This window comes from Colletotrichum costaricense, assembly GCF_030867565.1.
Source record: "Colletotrichum costaricense strain IMI 309622 chromosome Unknown Scaffold_10.1, whole genome shotgun sequence".
NCBI classification, from domain to species: domain Eukaryota; kingdom Fungi; phylum Ascomycota; class Sordariomycetes; order Glomerellales; family Glomerellaceae; genus Colletotrichum; species Colletotrichum costaricense.
In genome coordinates this window covers 2,038,849-2,054,092 of record NW_026848239.1, presented here as the reverse complement: position 1 = coordinate 2,054,092, position 15,244 = coordinate 2,038,849, and the positions used below count along the sequence as shown (strand labels likewise).

Here is a 15,244-nt window from a genome sequence, read left to right as displayed (position 1 = left end):
AAGGAACACAAGAAGAACATCTTCTGTGTAGATGCTCGCAAAGATGTGTTGCGTTGCGTTGCGTTTCCGTACTCTACCTATACGGAGTACCGTGACTACCGTACCTCACTCTCGTTTAGACCTGGTCTGGTGACACGACCAAATTTTCTTTTATTCGGGATGACCATGCTGGCAATGCTGGAGTCGCCCCCGACTCCCCGTTCGTGTCATGTCAGTCGGCCAAGAAGAACTTTCCAAGATAATATGAGAAAGTGGAGAGATGTTGGAATAAGAAACGAAGGCGTTTCGTGGCGTTGGGCGTTAGTGGACTAGACGTGTCGTGAAGAGCTAATTCAGCGTGGGGATGACCAGCATTCGAATTGTTTTGCGAGTCTATCGACCTATTCTGTCGCCATTTATGTGGCCCAAGACGATACTAACAGGCTAACCGGATAGCTAGCTCATCTACGAAAGTGTCATTGTCAAACTCTAGGCCTCCCTGTTCGGTAAGTCGTGCCTCTAGCGACGGGACATCATCAAGCCCGTGGTTTACGCAGCCAAGGGTGCCACGGGCAGCCGCAGCGCCAACACGGCTTGGCTCATTGCGTTGGACTGTGGACGCAGTGGGCCAAGGTACGGACACAGTTGATTGCGATATCTTGAGCGACATAGCACTAGCCTGCCGTGCTTCCAGATCTTTCAGGATCCCGGTCGCTTCTTCCCCTCGACTCTTCAGTCTCACTCTCATGTGAATATGGGGGTTCACGAAACCCAATGGCTTGGCTTGGCTTACCCGTGAAGTTGCCGCTCACAATCTCGACTGGGTCTTCCTCTACCGCACACTTTCTGCCATCCACGCACGGCGTGCCTGGTGCTATTGGTCCCGCGTTGATAGCTCATTAGCCTCACCGGTTTTCGTTTGATTTGCGACCACGTGGGAGGAGTAATGATCGCCAGGACTAGCCCCTCGAGGGCTACGTTTCGCGTTTCCGTCGTGCCCAGAATGGGTCGACCTCCAATGATCCAGAGTGCTTCAAATTCCAGGCCTAGTCGAGCTTATAATCACGCGGGAGAAGGGGGTAAATTGCTCTGGGATGGTCGTCGCTCGAGACTACCTAGACGAACGACCGACCTAGTCAATAGTCCCTCGGGAACGGGTGACCAGCGACGACGACACAGTAGAGATCGACGACAAGCATTACCTTGCCTTGGCTCTTGGGGACGACTCCATCCGATCGGCCTAGAACTGTAAAAGCTAGGGTGCAGGGGGGAGAAAATCTCCCAACTCACCGTTACTTTGGGGAGGGGCGAGCCAAGACAGCGAGCCTGCCAGTACATACTTGTAGAGCATCATCAGGAATAGGCACAATGCGCAGGAGACGAGTTCCCCCTAAGCCGCCCCTGGTGGCATCTGCATGTTCCCGTACACCGACACAGGTTTATGGCAGAGAGCGGTGGGAAGCTGCATCATCTCGAGCAAGTATGTTCATCAGATGATGCAAAGAGCTTGAACATGCGGTCCTTGCTTGCCGCGCTTCACGCATACTCCACCTTCATCGACTGCCAACCTGACCTTGCGGCCGTGTCTGGCTGATGGTTCACTTCCGATGACGGAACAGATGGTTGCCGCTCCTCAACATAGACTGGAGAATCGAGACCAGGAATATCTACCCAAGATCCGTGGTACGGGTCCCCTTGAGCCAGTCTGCCGCCCCAGCTGCTCAGCGCGACATCCGAGGGCGGGGAATACAAAGTCGGACACCAACTCAACACACACGTCTACTCTTTCTTAGATCCAAGGTGGCATGCCTAGCTGAGGCGCAAACCGCGCTCGGTAGCCCTCCCACTGCCTCCCTGCTGGGTGGGGGCTGGATGACACCAAACGAACAACGGGATCTACGGAGTACGCGATGGCGCTTCCTAATTTGACGCGTCCTTCGAACAGACTGAGTCCGGGTAACCTAAATATACTGCACAGTATTACATGCTTTTTCTGGCTTCCTTTTGGCTGCATGACCTGGATGGAGACTCTGCACAACGGTTCGGTCCCAGCACGACGGCTTGAGCGATGTTCTCCAGGGAAGATACGAGTCTGACGACATTGCTGCAAGGCATGCCACTCAATCCCAAACCGCACGACCTTCGTACCTCACCATCGCGCCTTTCCCTGCCTGCTAACTCATACGAGGTATCACTGTCCTCTGTAGCGCAATCGGCTCTTTGGTGGTCGAAAAAGTATAGCATGGATCACCGTGGCTCTCACAACAGCCCTCTGGGCTCTACCACCAATCTCTCGACCAGGCATGTCACCAACACCCTGCAGGTCTCGATCAGAGTCAGTCTCGCTCGTAAAGGTCCTCTATTGGTCCAACCTCTTATGACCACCTAAGCCCCGAGGGAGTGAGGCGTTCTGCTGTGCCCTCGCGGCGATCCCACTCCTGGTTTCTTTTCTCTCGCTCCTTGTCCCTCCCTCCCTCCTTCTCCTCATGTACGGATGTACCCGAGAACTGTGACCTTCCACAGAGCAGGGGGTTGATCATAGACCAACTCGAGGCGTGGTATTTGCGAAGCTCAGTGGGGAGCTCAAGGGGGGGCGTGGGGTGTGAAGAAAGCAGCTACCTTATGTTACTGCAACGCCTCGGGCCACATCTTGCAGCCTCTTTAGTTTGCTCGGCTTCTCAGCAGATCAGACGCTCCTCACATCTGCAAGACCTGTTGACAAATTCTCCTCAGGGTTGTGGCTTTTCTTGGAAAGAGGGGCTGACTCGTTACTTCAGCTGTCGACTGAACGGCCAGGCACTTTTGCGGGTGACACTTGATCAGGGACATCGACTGCAGCTCGTCCGTATCGTGGCTCAACGAAATGTACCCCCCTCGAGCGCGACATGGCTCTAGATTGAAAACCTATGGAAGTATTCTTTCCAAGTAACCTAGCAACAGCCCATGACTTTTTCGTCTCCAGTGACGGCACTTTACTGTGAGATCTTTCCATGGAACGTTTCATGGCTATGATGTTCCCATATCAGGATGCCGATCCGGCTCCATCACCTCCGCGGTTTCCAATCGATCGAAATCGCCAGGGCTGACTGGGCGAGTGGTCGAGGTATGAACATCGACGAACCCAGGGGGGGATTTACCACTCACCTCGGCCGACCTTTCATCCTCAGACAACGGAGCTCTCTCCTCTTTCTCTAGAGGCCCGTGGAGGAGGGACGACGTGACGACTTTTGTCCGGGGGCGCTTCGGGATCGAGACACGACATGCTTGAATAGGCGAGTCCGGATGCTCGGCGGATCAGGGGCTCGGATCACGCTCGTCCCACAATACATGTAGGCTGTTCCGTCAAATTGGGTCCAAGGAAGACGCAAGAAAGAAAGCGAGAGAGGGAATAGCTTCCTTGGAGTCTCCGTAGAGTACCATGTCCATTGCACCCCGGATCATATCGACGCGCACTTCGCCTGTTCTTGCCTTGCCTTTCTTGATAATGGCATTGTTCACCACGGTGAATCGGGTCGCAGGGTTACAGGTGAGTTTGGAAAGCGTAGCTCAGAGTCAGGTGAAGAGGGGGTCAACAGAGGCCCCGGACATGATCGGAGTGATATTGGCTCCCTACGCGGGGCTTCTGTGGTCTCTGCTGGATAGTCAGGTTGTCTCGGAAAGGGTGTTGTTTGTTGGGCTTTAGCTTTGGGCTCCTGGAGTATGTCGTAGATGTTGTCTCGCAGCGGCGACGCCTGGAGGCTTGGGTGAGTCCGTATGTGCCGGTCCGAGCCCGATACGACTGCGTCTGTGGCGGAAGTTGAATCAAGGCAATCTCTGTGGACGTTTCCCTCGGTTGGTTTCTATTGACTTTTGAGGTCATTGTCGTCTGATAGGGGAAGAGCTGGGCTTGATGTTGAAATCACCGTAGATATCCAAAGGGATTTGGTGTTGCCTTGCATCGCGTAGTAGAAGAAGACGTTGCTTACTTACTTCGTCGAGGGAACAATCACCTCGTGGCCCCTATTTGCAATTTTCTCCTGACCTTGAAGTGAAATTCCAAGTAGTTCATAGATTCTTTACTTGATTTCACTCATTACTGAAAGATGTGTTGGCTTTTGAGATTCGACGATGTCACCTGCCAGGGAGTTTTGAGGAATAAAGATGACGTTAAATGACCTTCTAGGTTTATCAGAATCCGCTTTCTAATTTCCTCTTCTTGTTTGAAATACTCTTATCCCTCTATAAACGCAATTATATTTCACAGGATTGATGTTCATCTCACATCTTGATCCATTTCCACCTCGATGATCAAAATAGAGCGATCGCTGCCGTTTCCAATCGTCCAAGTTTTCCTCAGCTTCCACGTTGAAGGTTCCAAGTCACTTCAAAGTTCGTCCTTCACAGCTCTTTGCGTACGGTCATAACTCTTAGCCTTGAAGCCATCTCCAGGTTGCGCGATTCTCCGTAAACGGAATACCTTGGCCGCATGGCTGGGCACCGAAGCCTTCAACACACCTCTGGCCTCGACTTCGCCAATCTTTTGGCCAAACAGCCTCGGGTCCTCCTTCTCCAGACCGAGGGCATAAGGCGTCTCGGTAGCATTATACCATTCGGCATCCCGTAGAATCTTGGCCCGCGCGACGTGGCTCTCGGCTGCGAATAACGACTCTGCCGTCTCCGTAGGCATCCTATCGGCCCAGAGATCGTGAACAGCCCATTTAGACTTGACCTGCGGCGCCGAGCCACCAGGCCCATCTGCCACGAAGATCTCCGCGAGCGAGGACTTCATTTCAATATCCGCGCCGGCGGCGTTGAGCAAGATGACGACCTGGTCTCCGTTCTCCAACCGCCCACTCCAGACCTGTGCTTCAGCAACGCCAAACTCGTCCGGAACCAGATCCCCTCCGACATCCCTCCTCACCCTCAACGCGCTGCGGCCGTGAGGGTCCTGACTGATGGCGATGATGGCCGGGTTGTTGACAATACTTAGCGCCTCGGCGGGCATATCCCGCAGATCGTTGCCGAGCATCAGCGGCGACTTGAGGGCGGCCCAGAGGGCGAAATGCGCCTTGTACTCCTCGTCCGTCATGCCGCCCTGGCCGACCTCGAGCATGTCGAGGTCGTTCCAGCCGCCGGGGATGCCACGGTCGGCGAAGGTGGCGACGCGGTTGATGATGAAGAGGACGGAGCAGTGGGTTCCTGGCGCGATGCAGAAGGGGTCCGAGGCCTGGTTGCAACTGCAGAGGTCGTCGGGACGGGTGAAGGCGTCGTAGATGTCGCCTGACATGCGCCATGCGTTTGAGATGGACATTCCCCACTGCTAGAGTGTCAGTAAAACAAATACAGAAGTCATAGACATGGGATGGTAGCGAACTGTGTGAACGTAGTCTTCGCCCCAGTTGCAGAGACTTAGGGCGATGGGGCGGCCCGTTGCGTTGAGGGCATCAGCCATGACTTTGAACCTGTTGAAGGAGATTTGCGGTGTTCCCATGCGGCCCATATGGTAGCAATTGTCGTATTTGAGAAAGTCGACGCCCCATGACGCGAAGCTCTGAGCATCGTCGTGTTCATGATCGAGAGAGCCCGCTGCCTTGCGTCAGTATTGTTCATCAAAGCACCATCGTGATAGAAGTGAAAATGAAATACTCACCAAATCTGGCACAAGTCATCTCGCCAGCACTCGAGTACATGCCATATTTGAGTCCCTGGCTGTGAAGATGGTCCGAGACGTATTTCAGTCCGTTAGGAAACTTTGCGAGATTTGGCTGGAGCTTTCCCTTGGCATCGCGACCATTCTCATCTTGCCAGCAGTCATCCAGTACTACGTGATTGTAGCCCAGATCACGGAGGCCCAGACTGACGACACGCTCTGATGTGCCCAGGAGGAGGTCTTCGGAAACATCGCATGCGAAGGCATTCCAGTTGTTCTGATGATTGTAAGTTGAAGTCTACACTTCCGAGCAGGTTCTTGTAACTTACCCAGCCCATCGGAGGTGTATCGGCCAGTCCATTGCTGAGAGCGGCAACCCGTCCAGCGGTTGCGATCGCGGCCGCAAGACTGAGCGATTTATATGACATCTTATATTCGAAGTTCGGACGGCGGAACCGAAAACAGTCTCTGCCTCACTCTCAAGACTTTGATAGGGGCGACGAGAACTCAATGTCGGCACCTTCTTATACAGATCATGGCATGGAGAAAAGTGGCATCGTAGATCCATTCAACCCCACCATCGTGGCTATCGCACGTTCGTTCTCATGTGTTGCTCTCCGACTTACAGGATGCCCGTTCCCGCTGCCAAAGTGAGGGGCTTAGAGGGGTCGACATCAGACGGTGAGGTCAAGCCAAGACGAACAAGGGGCGGAAAAGTCGTCGAGTTTCCCGCCTCTTCTCCGCAGTGTTGCAGCAACGACCCTCCCGAGTCATGCAGGCTCACCCGTCAGTCAACCGGCCTGGACGCCGATGGGACGAAAATCACCGGCCGGAGAGGAGACATCACCGGACGCCAAGACGTACCCCGCTACTGGGCAGAAGATGTGTTGGTTGAACGGTGTATTTCTCGGAGTCAGAACATCGCGGCTTACCCCTGTCACGAAGATGAGCCTGCTTCACGAGTTGTTTTGCTTGTCACATGTTGCAGCAAACATACTATTCAAGTCCACTGCATTGACATAATTGTCTCCATCACCGGGCCAAGAGTCCGGAAGCGGTTCCCCAGCTACACTACACAGGTCCGGCTCCCCTCACCGGGGGCCCGTCCATCCACAATGACTCCATCGCCTCCCCGTCTCCGCGTTCCTTTTCTTCCATTGGCTCCGCGAACTCAACCAGGAACCTCAACATCCAACGGTCCAGAACGAAACTCGTGTCGATGCTCGTACGTGCCGTCTGATGGAATGCTCTTAGACGGCTGATGGCCCGGTCAGTAGTAGGCCAGTAACACCGTAGCTGCATCAGCAACTCGAAATTTCTCTCCAGGCGCCTCCGAGCCACACTGATATCCGCCTCATCCCCACTGAACAAGAGTGTGTGAATCTGTACCGTCGACGCAATGACGAGTACATGCGCCGTCATCGTGTACCGCACGTCCGACCCGGCTGTTGTCTGGGCGCGGTAGACCATGTCACATAACCGAGCCGCGTGTTCCTTGCAGCGCTTCGCGTACGAGTCCCTCCTTGCGACAGAGGCTGAGGCAGTGGGGTTGATGGCTGTCGTCGCCGCCGCGCCGTAGAGAAACTGGTAATACAAGAGCTGGCCAAAGTGGTAGTAGCCTAGGTAAACGGCCGCGTATGTCCGGCCCTGGCCACGGGCCGCAAACCAGGCAAAGTTTTCCGGGGTATCACGCATATTCGCCGGGAGTGCGGCGAGCCAGTCTTCCATTCTTATTCTCAGAGACTCAACGCCCTGCTCGAGGACATCCCAGGTAGGATTATCCGCAACGCAACGCTGGTTAAAGTCGTTGACATCCAACAGGATCCTGTTGAGTCTCACCATCTGCGAGAGGAGTTGAGAGCTTTGGGCGGCCGATGCCGTACCCGTTACTCCGGATCCGCTGCGGCTCAACGAGAGAAACGGTAGATCGTCCATCGGCAAGGGGATATCGGATCTCGCCGGGAGCAGCTTGGGTAACTTCACCGCAGTGGAGGACCACACGTCGATCATGCAGAGCGACCACCAGACTGGGAACCGACCTGTCAGCTTTGAGTTCGTGCCTTGCATAACACAGTTACAGATGAACGTGGCCAACGGGTAAACAATGGGAAATGGAGGCTCAATCATACCCCGTATGTTGATCTCTCGTTCCAAGAGACTGGTAGCCGGTCTGCCTGGCAGGTCCAGCAGCTGCGCCATGCGGCATGCGACGCCGTAGTAGATGTTTTCTGATTCTCCATCGCCATTGGCAGTCAATGCTGCCCCTATCAACACGCAGAGTTGTATCGTTGGGAGAGATACATCACGTAGGTTTAGAAGTGCCTCGGCAGCTCGTATGTAAGCATGGCTTCTGTCTCGAGGGTCAACATCTGCAAACTGCGGGTCGGTTGAGAATCTACGGTATCATTAGAGTTGTGGTTTATTCCATCTCATCGGATCCACTTGTCCTGCCTGGCAGCATACGAAAAGACGCACCTCGCAGATAGCGCGCAGATACCATAAAGGATGCTGTGGTGCACTCGGTCGCCGAGTGCATCCTCAATGAAACTCGGCCGATGGAAGAGGGAATGGAACTGGTCATGGATGTAGTCAAAGTAGAGTCTGACGAGGTCCAGCCGGACCGGCAGACTGGGCAGTGCGGCGGCGGCATGTGAAGTAGTCTCACAACGGGTGCACCAGCCACCACTTTGAGATGCAGACGATGCACTTTCGGCTGCTGCGCTGTGACTACTTTGCTGATGTACGGATAGGTTCCGCTCTTCTACCAGGCGTTCTTTACGCTGATTCTCTCGTTGCTCATAGTAGCCTCCCTCGGGCGGTCTTTGATCGCATTTGATGCCCCTCTCGTCGCAGTAAACGCAGTCAATGAGGCCCTCGCGAGTTTGACACTTACGCCTGCGGGCCCTAGGATATTTCTCGTCAGATCACAAGACGGCATGAAAGTGGCATGAAAGGTCCAAAATGGGACGAGTATGTTACCGGCACGCAGCACAAGCCGAGGGTTTCCGCATGCCAGCGGGGCTGGGAATCCCCTCGGACTGAACACCGCCCTTTGGTTGCGTATATGTCGTGGTCTTGTCCGCAGCAAGAAAAGGAAGCAAAGAAGAGGGGGCGATTGCAAGCAGCAACTGCAAGAAGCGCAATACTCCGTCAGGAATTCCGATTTCTTCCAAAGATGACTAGGGTTGTATCCCACCACGCGGTGGTTACCCGGCCGAGTTGGTTCGACCGGGACTCAAGAGACTCAAGAACCCCCTCCCCTGCCGGGCGGTCTACCACGGATCGGGAAAAGGCGGCGGGAAACGTGCGGAAAAGTCGCTCAAACCTTGCCCTGGACATCTGATCGGTGACACCCACAAGCCGTTGGACGAATGATCGCATCGCTTTGCTTCCCCAAAAGTCTCGACCGACCCGTTGCTCCCAACCCCAGAGAATTCCCCATGGGACCCTCATATGATACAGCAGACTTTGAACTTGTTGTACGACGTTGGCACGTTGGTTCCTCGAAACGTCTGATTGCCAATGTTGTCCCCTTCATCTTCATGGGGTTCTCCGCATTGCCTCGGCATTAAAGTGAAAGTGGTTGGATTAATCTGATGTTGGGATTGGTCTTTCAGAGTTTGGCACTCTCGGAGTCGCCAAGTCCCTCAAGTCGTCCCGTGGTAATGGTAGGTTGCAAACGGCTTCCCCGCCTTCACTTTCTATAAATGCGACCCTGTGTTCCCATGTTGTGGATGGTTCTGTGAATAACCTCATTCGTAGTCGCCTAGGCTTCAGGTGCTCTCTTGCAAGAGTCTTCAGCATGGCTCAGACAAAGACTGTGGGCGCCGAAGCGGTGCCAACCGTCAGCCACCATAATGACAACAACCCTGGTGAGGCCATCACGGCCATGCAGAACGAGCGCCAGATGAGTGTGAGGGACTCGTTTCGCTTCTGGCCGAAAGCGATTCTCTTTTCCTTCATCATCTCTCTAGCCATTATCATGGAGGTATGAGAATCTTGGAGTAGTTCAAAGCAAGAGCGCGACTGACTTCTTCAAGGGCTATGATACCAACCTCATGAGTAACTTTTACGCCTTTCCGGCTTTTATGAAGCGGTACGGCGACCAAGTCGATGCCAATGGCGACCCTCTAGTCTCGGCTCGCTGGCAAACCATCATCAACAACGGCACCCAGGCGGGTTCAATCCTTGGCCTCATCCTCAATGGCATCATCACCGAGTGGATTGGCTACAAGAAAACCATGATTGTCGCCATGGTTGCCATGATCGGGGCCGTGTTCATCCCCTTCTTCTCCAACGGTCTCCCAATGTTCTTGGCCGGAGCCTTGATTCAGGGCATCCCCTGGGGTATCTTCCAAACCCTCGCCGTTACCTACGCGGCTGATATCTGCCCCATGTCACTTAGAGGTTAGTTGTCTGTCTGAGCACATCTGGCTATACTCACCTATTAACTTTAATGGCAGGATACATGACGTCTTGGGTGTATGTTTGATCGAACCCTCTTCCCACGGAGTCTGTCAGCATTGCTAACAAAGACCTCTAGAAACATGTGCTGGGTCATCGGCCAGCTGATCAGCAGTGGCATGCTTCGAGGGCTTTTGCAAATCGACAATCAATGGGGATACCGCATTCGTAAGACAACCCAATTGACCTTACCGTTATGAGAAATCATTGACTCGAACTCATCGCAGCATTTGCGATCCAATGGGTCTGGCCCGTACCCATCATCATCGGCACGCTCTTCGCCCCCGAAAGCCCATGGTGGCTTGTCCGCCAAAACCGCCTCGAGGACGCGCGCGAAGCAGTCCGCAAGCTGACCTCTCCAAAGAGTGACATTGACTTTGACCTCGACGCCCACATCGAGATGATGCGTGTGACGAACCAGTTTGAGATCGAGGTCAGTTCGGGCGCTCACTACTGGGACTGCTTCCGCGGTGTCGACCTTCGCCGCACCGAAATTGCGTGCATGGTATGGCTGACGCAGTCTTTCTGCGGCGTGCCGTTCATGGGCTACGGCACGCAGTTCATGATCAACGCCGGCCTCAGTTCCGAGAATGGGTTTACGATGAGTTTGGTGCAGAACTGCATCGGTCTCATTGGTTGTATCATTGCCTGGTACATCATGACTCACATCGGCCGTCGCACTCTGTACCTGGCTGGTCTATCGGCCATGTTTGTGATTCTTGTCGTCATCGGTGGCATCGGTATTCCGCAGGACGCTGCTGGGTTACCAGCGCGGTCATGGGCCGTGGGAGCCCTCATCATCGTGATGCTCTTCTCCTTCCAGCTCAGCGTCGGTCCCTCATGCTATACCTTGGTCGCGGAGATGCCATCTACCCGTCTTCGTGTCAAGACAGTCGCCCTTTCTCGCGCCTTTTACAATTGCGGAGGCTTCATCGTCAACGCGCTGCAGCCAAAGATTGTGGGCAAGAATGACTGGAACTGGGGAGCCAGAGGCGGCTTCTTCTGGGCCGGAATCACTGTGCTTTTCCTTACGTGGACCTTTTTCCGTCTTCCGGAGCCCTTTGGTCTTACATACTCGGAGATTGACTTGCTCTTTGAGCACCGTGTTGGCGCTCGTCACTTTTCGCAAGAGGCGGCTGACTCTCTACGCCCGCAGCTGGAAGAGGTCGCCAACCGTCATGAGAAACTGGCTGCTACGGTGAGCCATGAGGAGGCATAGTCGAATGAGAACTTTGATCACGCTTAATGAACTTAGGTCTTTTGGGCAGGAGCAAATCCTTCCAAGTATTGTTCAGTAAAGAGGCTTAATCAACATTGCTCCAGTCTAATCGATTATTTCTACTAAATCAAATCTCTCATCGTAGCCCACTTTCATGCATGATGTAAAAGTATCTTCGTAAGAAATCATAGTCTGCTTCCTGCTATCCACTGACGTGCCATCCCAGGTTATAGTAAGACGGACCCCAGGATAGTTGCACCAATTCATTGTACCACTATGTGCGCACTTTGTCAAAATCTTTGCACCACAAAGCTTCCAATATATCATAGTAGGATCTGAGGCGTCCTCCAAGGCCCTACAAAGTTGGCCATGCTCAATGAAGACAGCTTAAGGAGCCAGGCTGATGCAGCCGTTGGTGCTGTCCTCCTGGAAGATGCCGCTGTAGACAATGCCCTCATCGATGCCGTCCGGCTGAAAACCATTCTTGGTGATATCGCCCTGACCTCCGACGGGCTTCTTCAAAATACCAAAGTGGTATTGACCTTGACCCTTGATATCGTTGCTCTGGGGTTCCCCCTGTGCCTCCAAGTCGTTGTTATCGGTCGAGTAGAATACCTGGACCGTGCTGAACGAAGTGTTAGTATCCTATAACGCACTTCAGGCTCAGAAAGGACTCACTTTGCGGTGAAATCCATGGTCACAGCAAAGTTATGAATGGTGTTCTCCGCGAAGGGAGTGCTGAATAGGACAGTAGGTGCCGGCTTGGTGTTGACATTGCCAAAGAGTTGCAGTGTATCTGGGTCGACCGTTGCGTCGCCGCCGAGGATGGTGCCGGTCTTGAGCACAACTTGATTTGTGCTGAAATCATTACTCTCCAGGAAAGCTAGCTGATACTCGTGCGAGAGATTAAGGGGACGCTGGACATCTTTCGAGAGACTGAAATGCAACGTCTTGATGCCAGTCGTCGACTCATCCGTTCCCGTGTTGGATGATGGGATGAGCTCAGCGCGACGGAAAGCTGTCTGCTTGTTGAAGATTGACTGATCGCTAGTATAGCCGTTAGCTGAACATACCTATGATGATCCGCTGGGGCTGAAGCTGACCTGATTGTGACTTCAAGGGGAACGTTGTCGTTGCCGTCGAATGGCGAGCTGGCTTCATTAGGCAATTGCAACACTTTGCTGAAGCTCAAGCCAGCTCCAAAGACATTCTGAGGACTGAAGAGATTGTTCTCAGCATCGAACGCTTCTGCCTCGGTTCCGGTTGCAACTCTGCCGTCAAATTGCAGAGTACATTGCTGAGCCACTGCCACTGAGGCAAACGAGAGAAGAGTGAATGACTTGTAGTACTGCATGATGGAGAACTGACGTTGGACCAGCCTAGATCGAAAGAGTGAACCGATAGATTTACAATGGAAAGAAACGAGCTGACATTGAGCAATTAAGAATAACACCATGAGATCGCGACGTGCAAAATTCAAAGCGGCACGAGGACAGCCTTTAAGTAAGTTATTCAAATACTTACTTGCTGGCTAGTGTCTCCGGCCCAGAGGGACCATGAGATACACCGATCGCCGGCGATTCATGCGCTCGTGCCAAGAGTTTGAACGTGTTCGTCGTGTCTTTAGATTCGGCACCAAGCGAGCTGAGGCCTGTCAGACCCTCATCCAGGTCCCGTTCTGATTTCAAACAAGACACGGCAACTAAAAGAAGGTCCAGACTGAGGAAGGTTTCCCTCTCAGGCCGGTGTGATCGGGGAGAACACGGGCGGAGTTTCTAGTATTAAGGTTAGGTTGACGTGAATGGCAGTTGGCTGAGGCTCAATGGGCGGATGTCAAGACGCCTGTTGGGACTATCGCAAGGGTGCGCGCCGGGGCGATGGAGATCAAACGAAGCCGTCTCAGTGACGATACATACAACGCTGGCATCTCCCTCAACGTCTCGTGATATTCACGGAGCGGAAATATCAGATGGATGAAGCCGGCAGCTGTCGGCAATATGAGATGAAAGCGGGATCCTTGCGCAATTGACTGTGTACCTTGTTCACAATGCGCGTGTGTTGATAGTGCGTACCGTGCTCCTGCCGGCTTCGTCTCATGTATTTACATGACGCTCAATCCAACGGCTTAAGCACATTGCCGGTGAGATGTCATTTCCCCGCATCGCTCAAGTTTTTGCTTCTAGAAGAACGTGAATCTGAATACCATGTCGATCATGCCACGCCGAGACGGCTGATCGGTTGTGATGGATGATCCGCAGATAGCATAGCTAGTGAAGCTCATCGTCGTCTAGCGATTGCGGTGGAGATGGTCCCGTATGAGAGAGACTTCCCATGGATGGACAGCCATCAATGCAACATTATCGGGAGCCTGGCTTCCGTAAACTCTGTAATCTCTGAAAAATGTCTTTGGCCTAGATCAAAGTGCTCGTCGAGCCTCATGAGAGCATCGCCAGAGTTGAGCGGTAAAAGAGGACTGAGAGTCAACAAGGTTTCCAGCAGTGACGGTAGACAGGTGACAAATGTGTTGACACCCCGGCGCATGGGCAAGGGCATGGACTCATGTCAACATCGACCACGTTCAGCCGTTGAACCAAGCGTTGTAGAGCAGAGGCGTTACCCTTTCTCTGATTTGGCTTCGGGATGGAAAACTAAGGTAAGAGCGATAGCACCTACAATTGATGGTGATGTTGGTCTGCAACTCAGCGTTTTTGACTCGCTCTGGGTACCTTAAGCTTGAGGTTTGGTGCGTCGCAGCCTGCTATACTGCTTTCCCCTCTCGCCCCCACGTCTCCTTTTTCTGTCAATCTCAGACATGTGGATAGCGATTTGGACAGATACTAGCAAACTCATTGAAGCTTGGTAAATAATACCTGAAAGAGAGTAAGTGTCATTGAGTGCGTGGGTTGAGGGAAGTGCACAATTCCCAAGTGCCCAGGTTCCTTATCCGATGGAGACTCTTATCGATAACACTATCCTTATCTTTATCGCCCAGTAGTGGATCTCGGTGATCTCACTAAGGCGAGGTTAGCGATCTGGGCCGCTAACGCTAAGCTGTTGGCGTCTTTGCTGGCTGGGATCTTATTCTTCGGGGCGGTCGCGGTTCACAAACAACATCTGACTTCACCAGGGAACCTTGAACACGCCTTCGTGTGGTCAAACTCCTCAATTGCTCCTCCCTATTGACCACCCGGCGATTTTTTTAGACCGCAACAATCTCCGTCTGCCTTGCGCTCAAAAACGCAAACAGTCGACAGCATCTATAGCTTGGCGGTTAAGCTTTCGAGCTTTGGTCTTCCCGAGCACCTTCTGAGACGCGTCTGTTCATGTCAAGCTTGGGCCTCGACAGTCGCCTCGACAGTCGCCTCGCCACAACCTCGAAGTCACGTTTTTCTCGAGTTCGCGACTCGACGCGGTTCTGTCAATTGGACATTCGGAGGCTACAGTGAACACGGCAACTTCGTTCTTCGACCTACGCCGCCAATATCGAGACTCGACGAGCAGGTCCTGGTACCGCGAACCCTGGTCTGGCACCTCCGGCCCACCGCGTCTGCACCGCTACCAACCCCTTCCATCACCGCGTCGCCAGAGACTACGATCCCAAAGAAGACTGCACAGCTGTCCACCACGTTCAAATTCCGGAAGCTGGAGAAGATATAGCATTTGCGTCTCTCCCGACGAACTCTTGAGAAGTCCAATCGACTGGTAGCTCTGCCCTCCTCAGCTGAGCCGAGTTAAGCAAGGGCTTGTAGGTCCAGACGCCACTATACGTCTGAGGCGCTAGACATCTGGACTTCACAGCAAGCGAATCTCTACAGCCGGTATCCGAAATTCAAGTCGTTCTATCTCTCGCGCCGAATATATGTTGGCGGAGTCTGGCGCCCGAGTCGCATTATTGTCAGACGCGCCTCGGCCATCAGCATCATAATAGCAGTGTCGAACTCCACTCCAGAAAG

The 15,244-nt window shown here is 53.4% G+C and overlaps 6 protein-coding genes across 6 annotated transcripts; 1 reads left to right on the top strand and 5 right to left on the bottom strand.

The window, feature by feature from the left end:
• Positions 1 to 415: 415 nt before the first annotated feature.
• CCOS01_10321 (uncharacterized protein) lies at positions 416 to 1,333 on the bottom strand (the record flags this gene model as incomplete). The annotated part of the gene is made up of 3 exons (XM_060458477.1): positions 416 to 591; positions 773 to 853; positions 1,270 to 1,333. The coding sequence occupies 3 exons, from the start codon at positions 1,331 to 1,333 to the stop codon at positions 416 to 418; spliced, it is 321 nt and encodes a 106-aa protein (XP_060311642.1).
• Positions 1,334 to 3,547: 2,214 nt separating this feature from the next.
• On the bottom strand, positions 3,548 to 3,838 carry CCOS01_10320 (uncharacterized protein; the record flags this gene model as incomplete). The annotated part of the gene is made up of 1 exon (XM_060458476.1): positions 3,548 to 3,838. The coding sequence occupies one exon, from the start codon at positions 3,836 to 3,838 to the stop codon at positions 3,548 to 3,550; it is 291 nt and encodes a 96-aa protein (XP_060311641.1).
• Positions 3,839 to 4,342: 504 nt separating this feature from the next.
• CCOS01_10319 (melibiase) lies at positions 4,343 to 6,036 on the bottom strand (the record flags this gene model as incomplete). Its single annotated transcript, XM_060458475.1, has 4 exons — positions 4,343 to 5,275; positions 5,333 to 5,544; positions 5,609 to 5,885; positions 5,938 to 6,036. 4 exons carry the CDS (start codon positions 6,034 to 6,036, stop codon positions 4,343 to 4,345), a joined length of 1,521 nt encoding a protein of 506 aa, XP_060311640.1.
• Positions 6,037 to 6,679: 643 nt separating this feature from the next.
• CCOS01_10318 (ZnF3) lies at positions 6,680 to 8,619 on the bottom strand (the record flags this gene model as incomplete). Its single annotated transcript, XM_060458474.1, has 4 exons — positions 6,680 to 7,635; positions 7,687 to 8,003; positions 8,084 to 8,512; positions 8,588 to 8,619. 4 exons carry the CDS (start codon positions 8,617 to 8,619, stop codon positions 6,680 to 6,682), a joined length of 1,734 nt encoding a protein of 577 aa, XP_060311639.1.
• Positions 8,620 to 9,410: 791 nt separating this feature from the next.
• CCOS01_10317 (sugar porter family MFS transporter) lies at positions 9,411 to 11,291 on the top strand (the record flags this gene model as incomplete). Its single annotated transcript, XM_060458473.1, has 5 exons — positions 9,411 to 9,596; positions 9,649 to 10,015; positions 10,072 to 10,090; positions 10,152 to 10,240; positions 10,300 to 11,291. 5 exons carry the CDS (start codon positions 9,411 to 9,413, stop codon positions 11,289 to 11,291), a joined length of 1,653 nt encoding a protein of 550 aa, XP_060311638.1.
• A 387-nt stretch (positions 11,292 to 11,678) lies between these two features.
• CCOS01_10316 (uncharacterized protein) lies at positions 11,679 to 12,645 on the bottom strand (the record flags this gene model as incomplete). The annotated part of the gene is made up of 3 exons (XM_060458472.1): positions 11,679 to 11,916; positions 11,970 to 12,338; positions 12,395 to 12,645. 3 exons carry the CDS (start codon positions 12,643 to 12,645, stop codon positions 11,679 to 11,681), a joined length of 858 nt encoding a protein of 285 aa, XP_060311637.1.
• Positions 12,646 to 15,244: the final 2,599 nt, after the last annotated feature.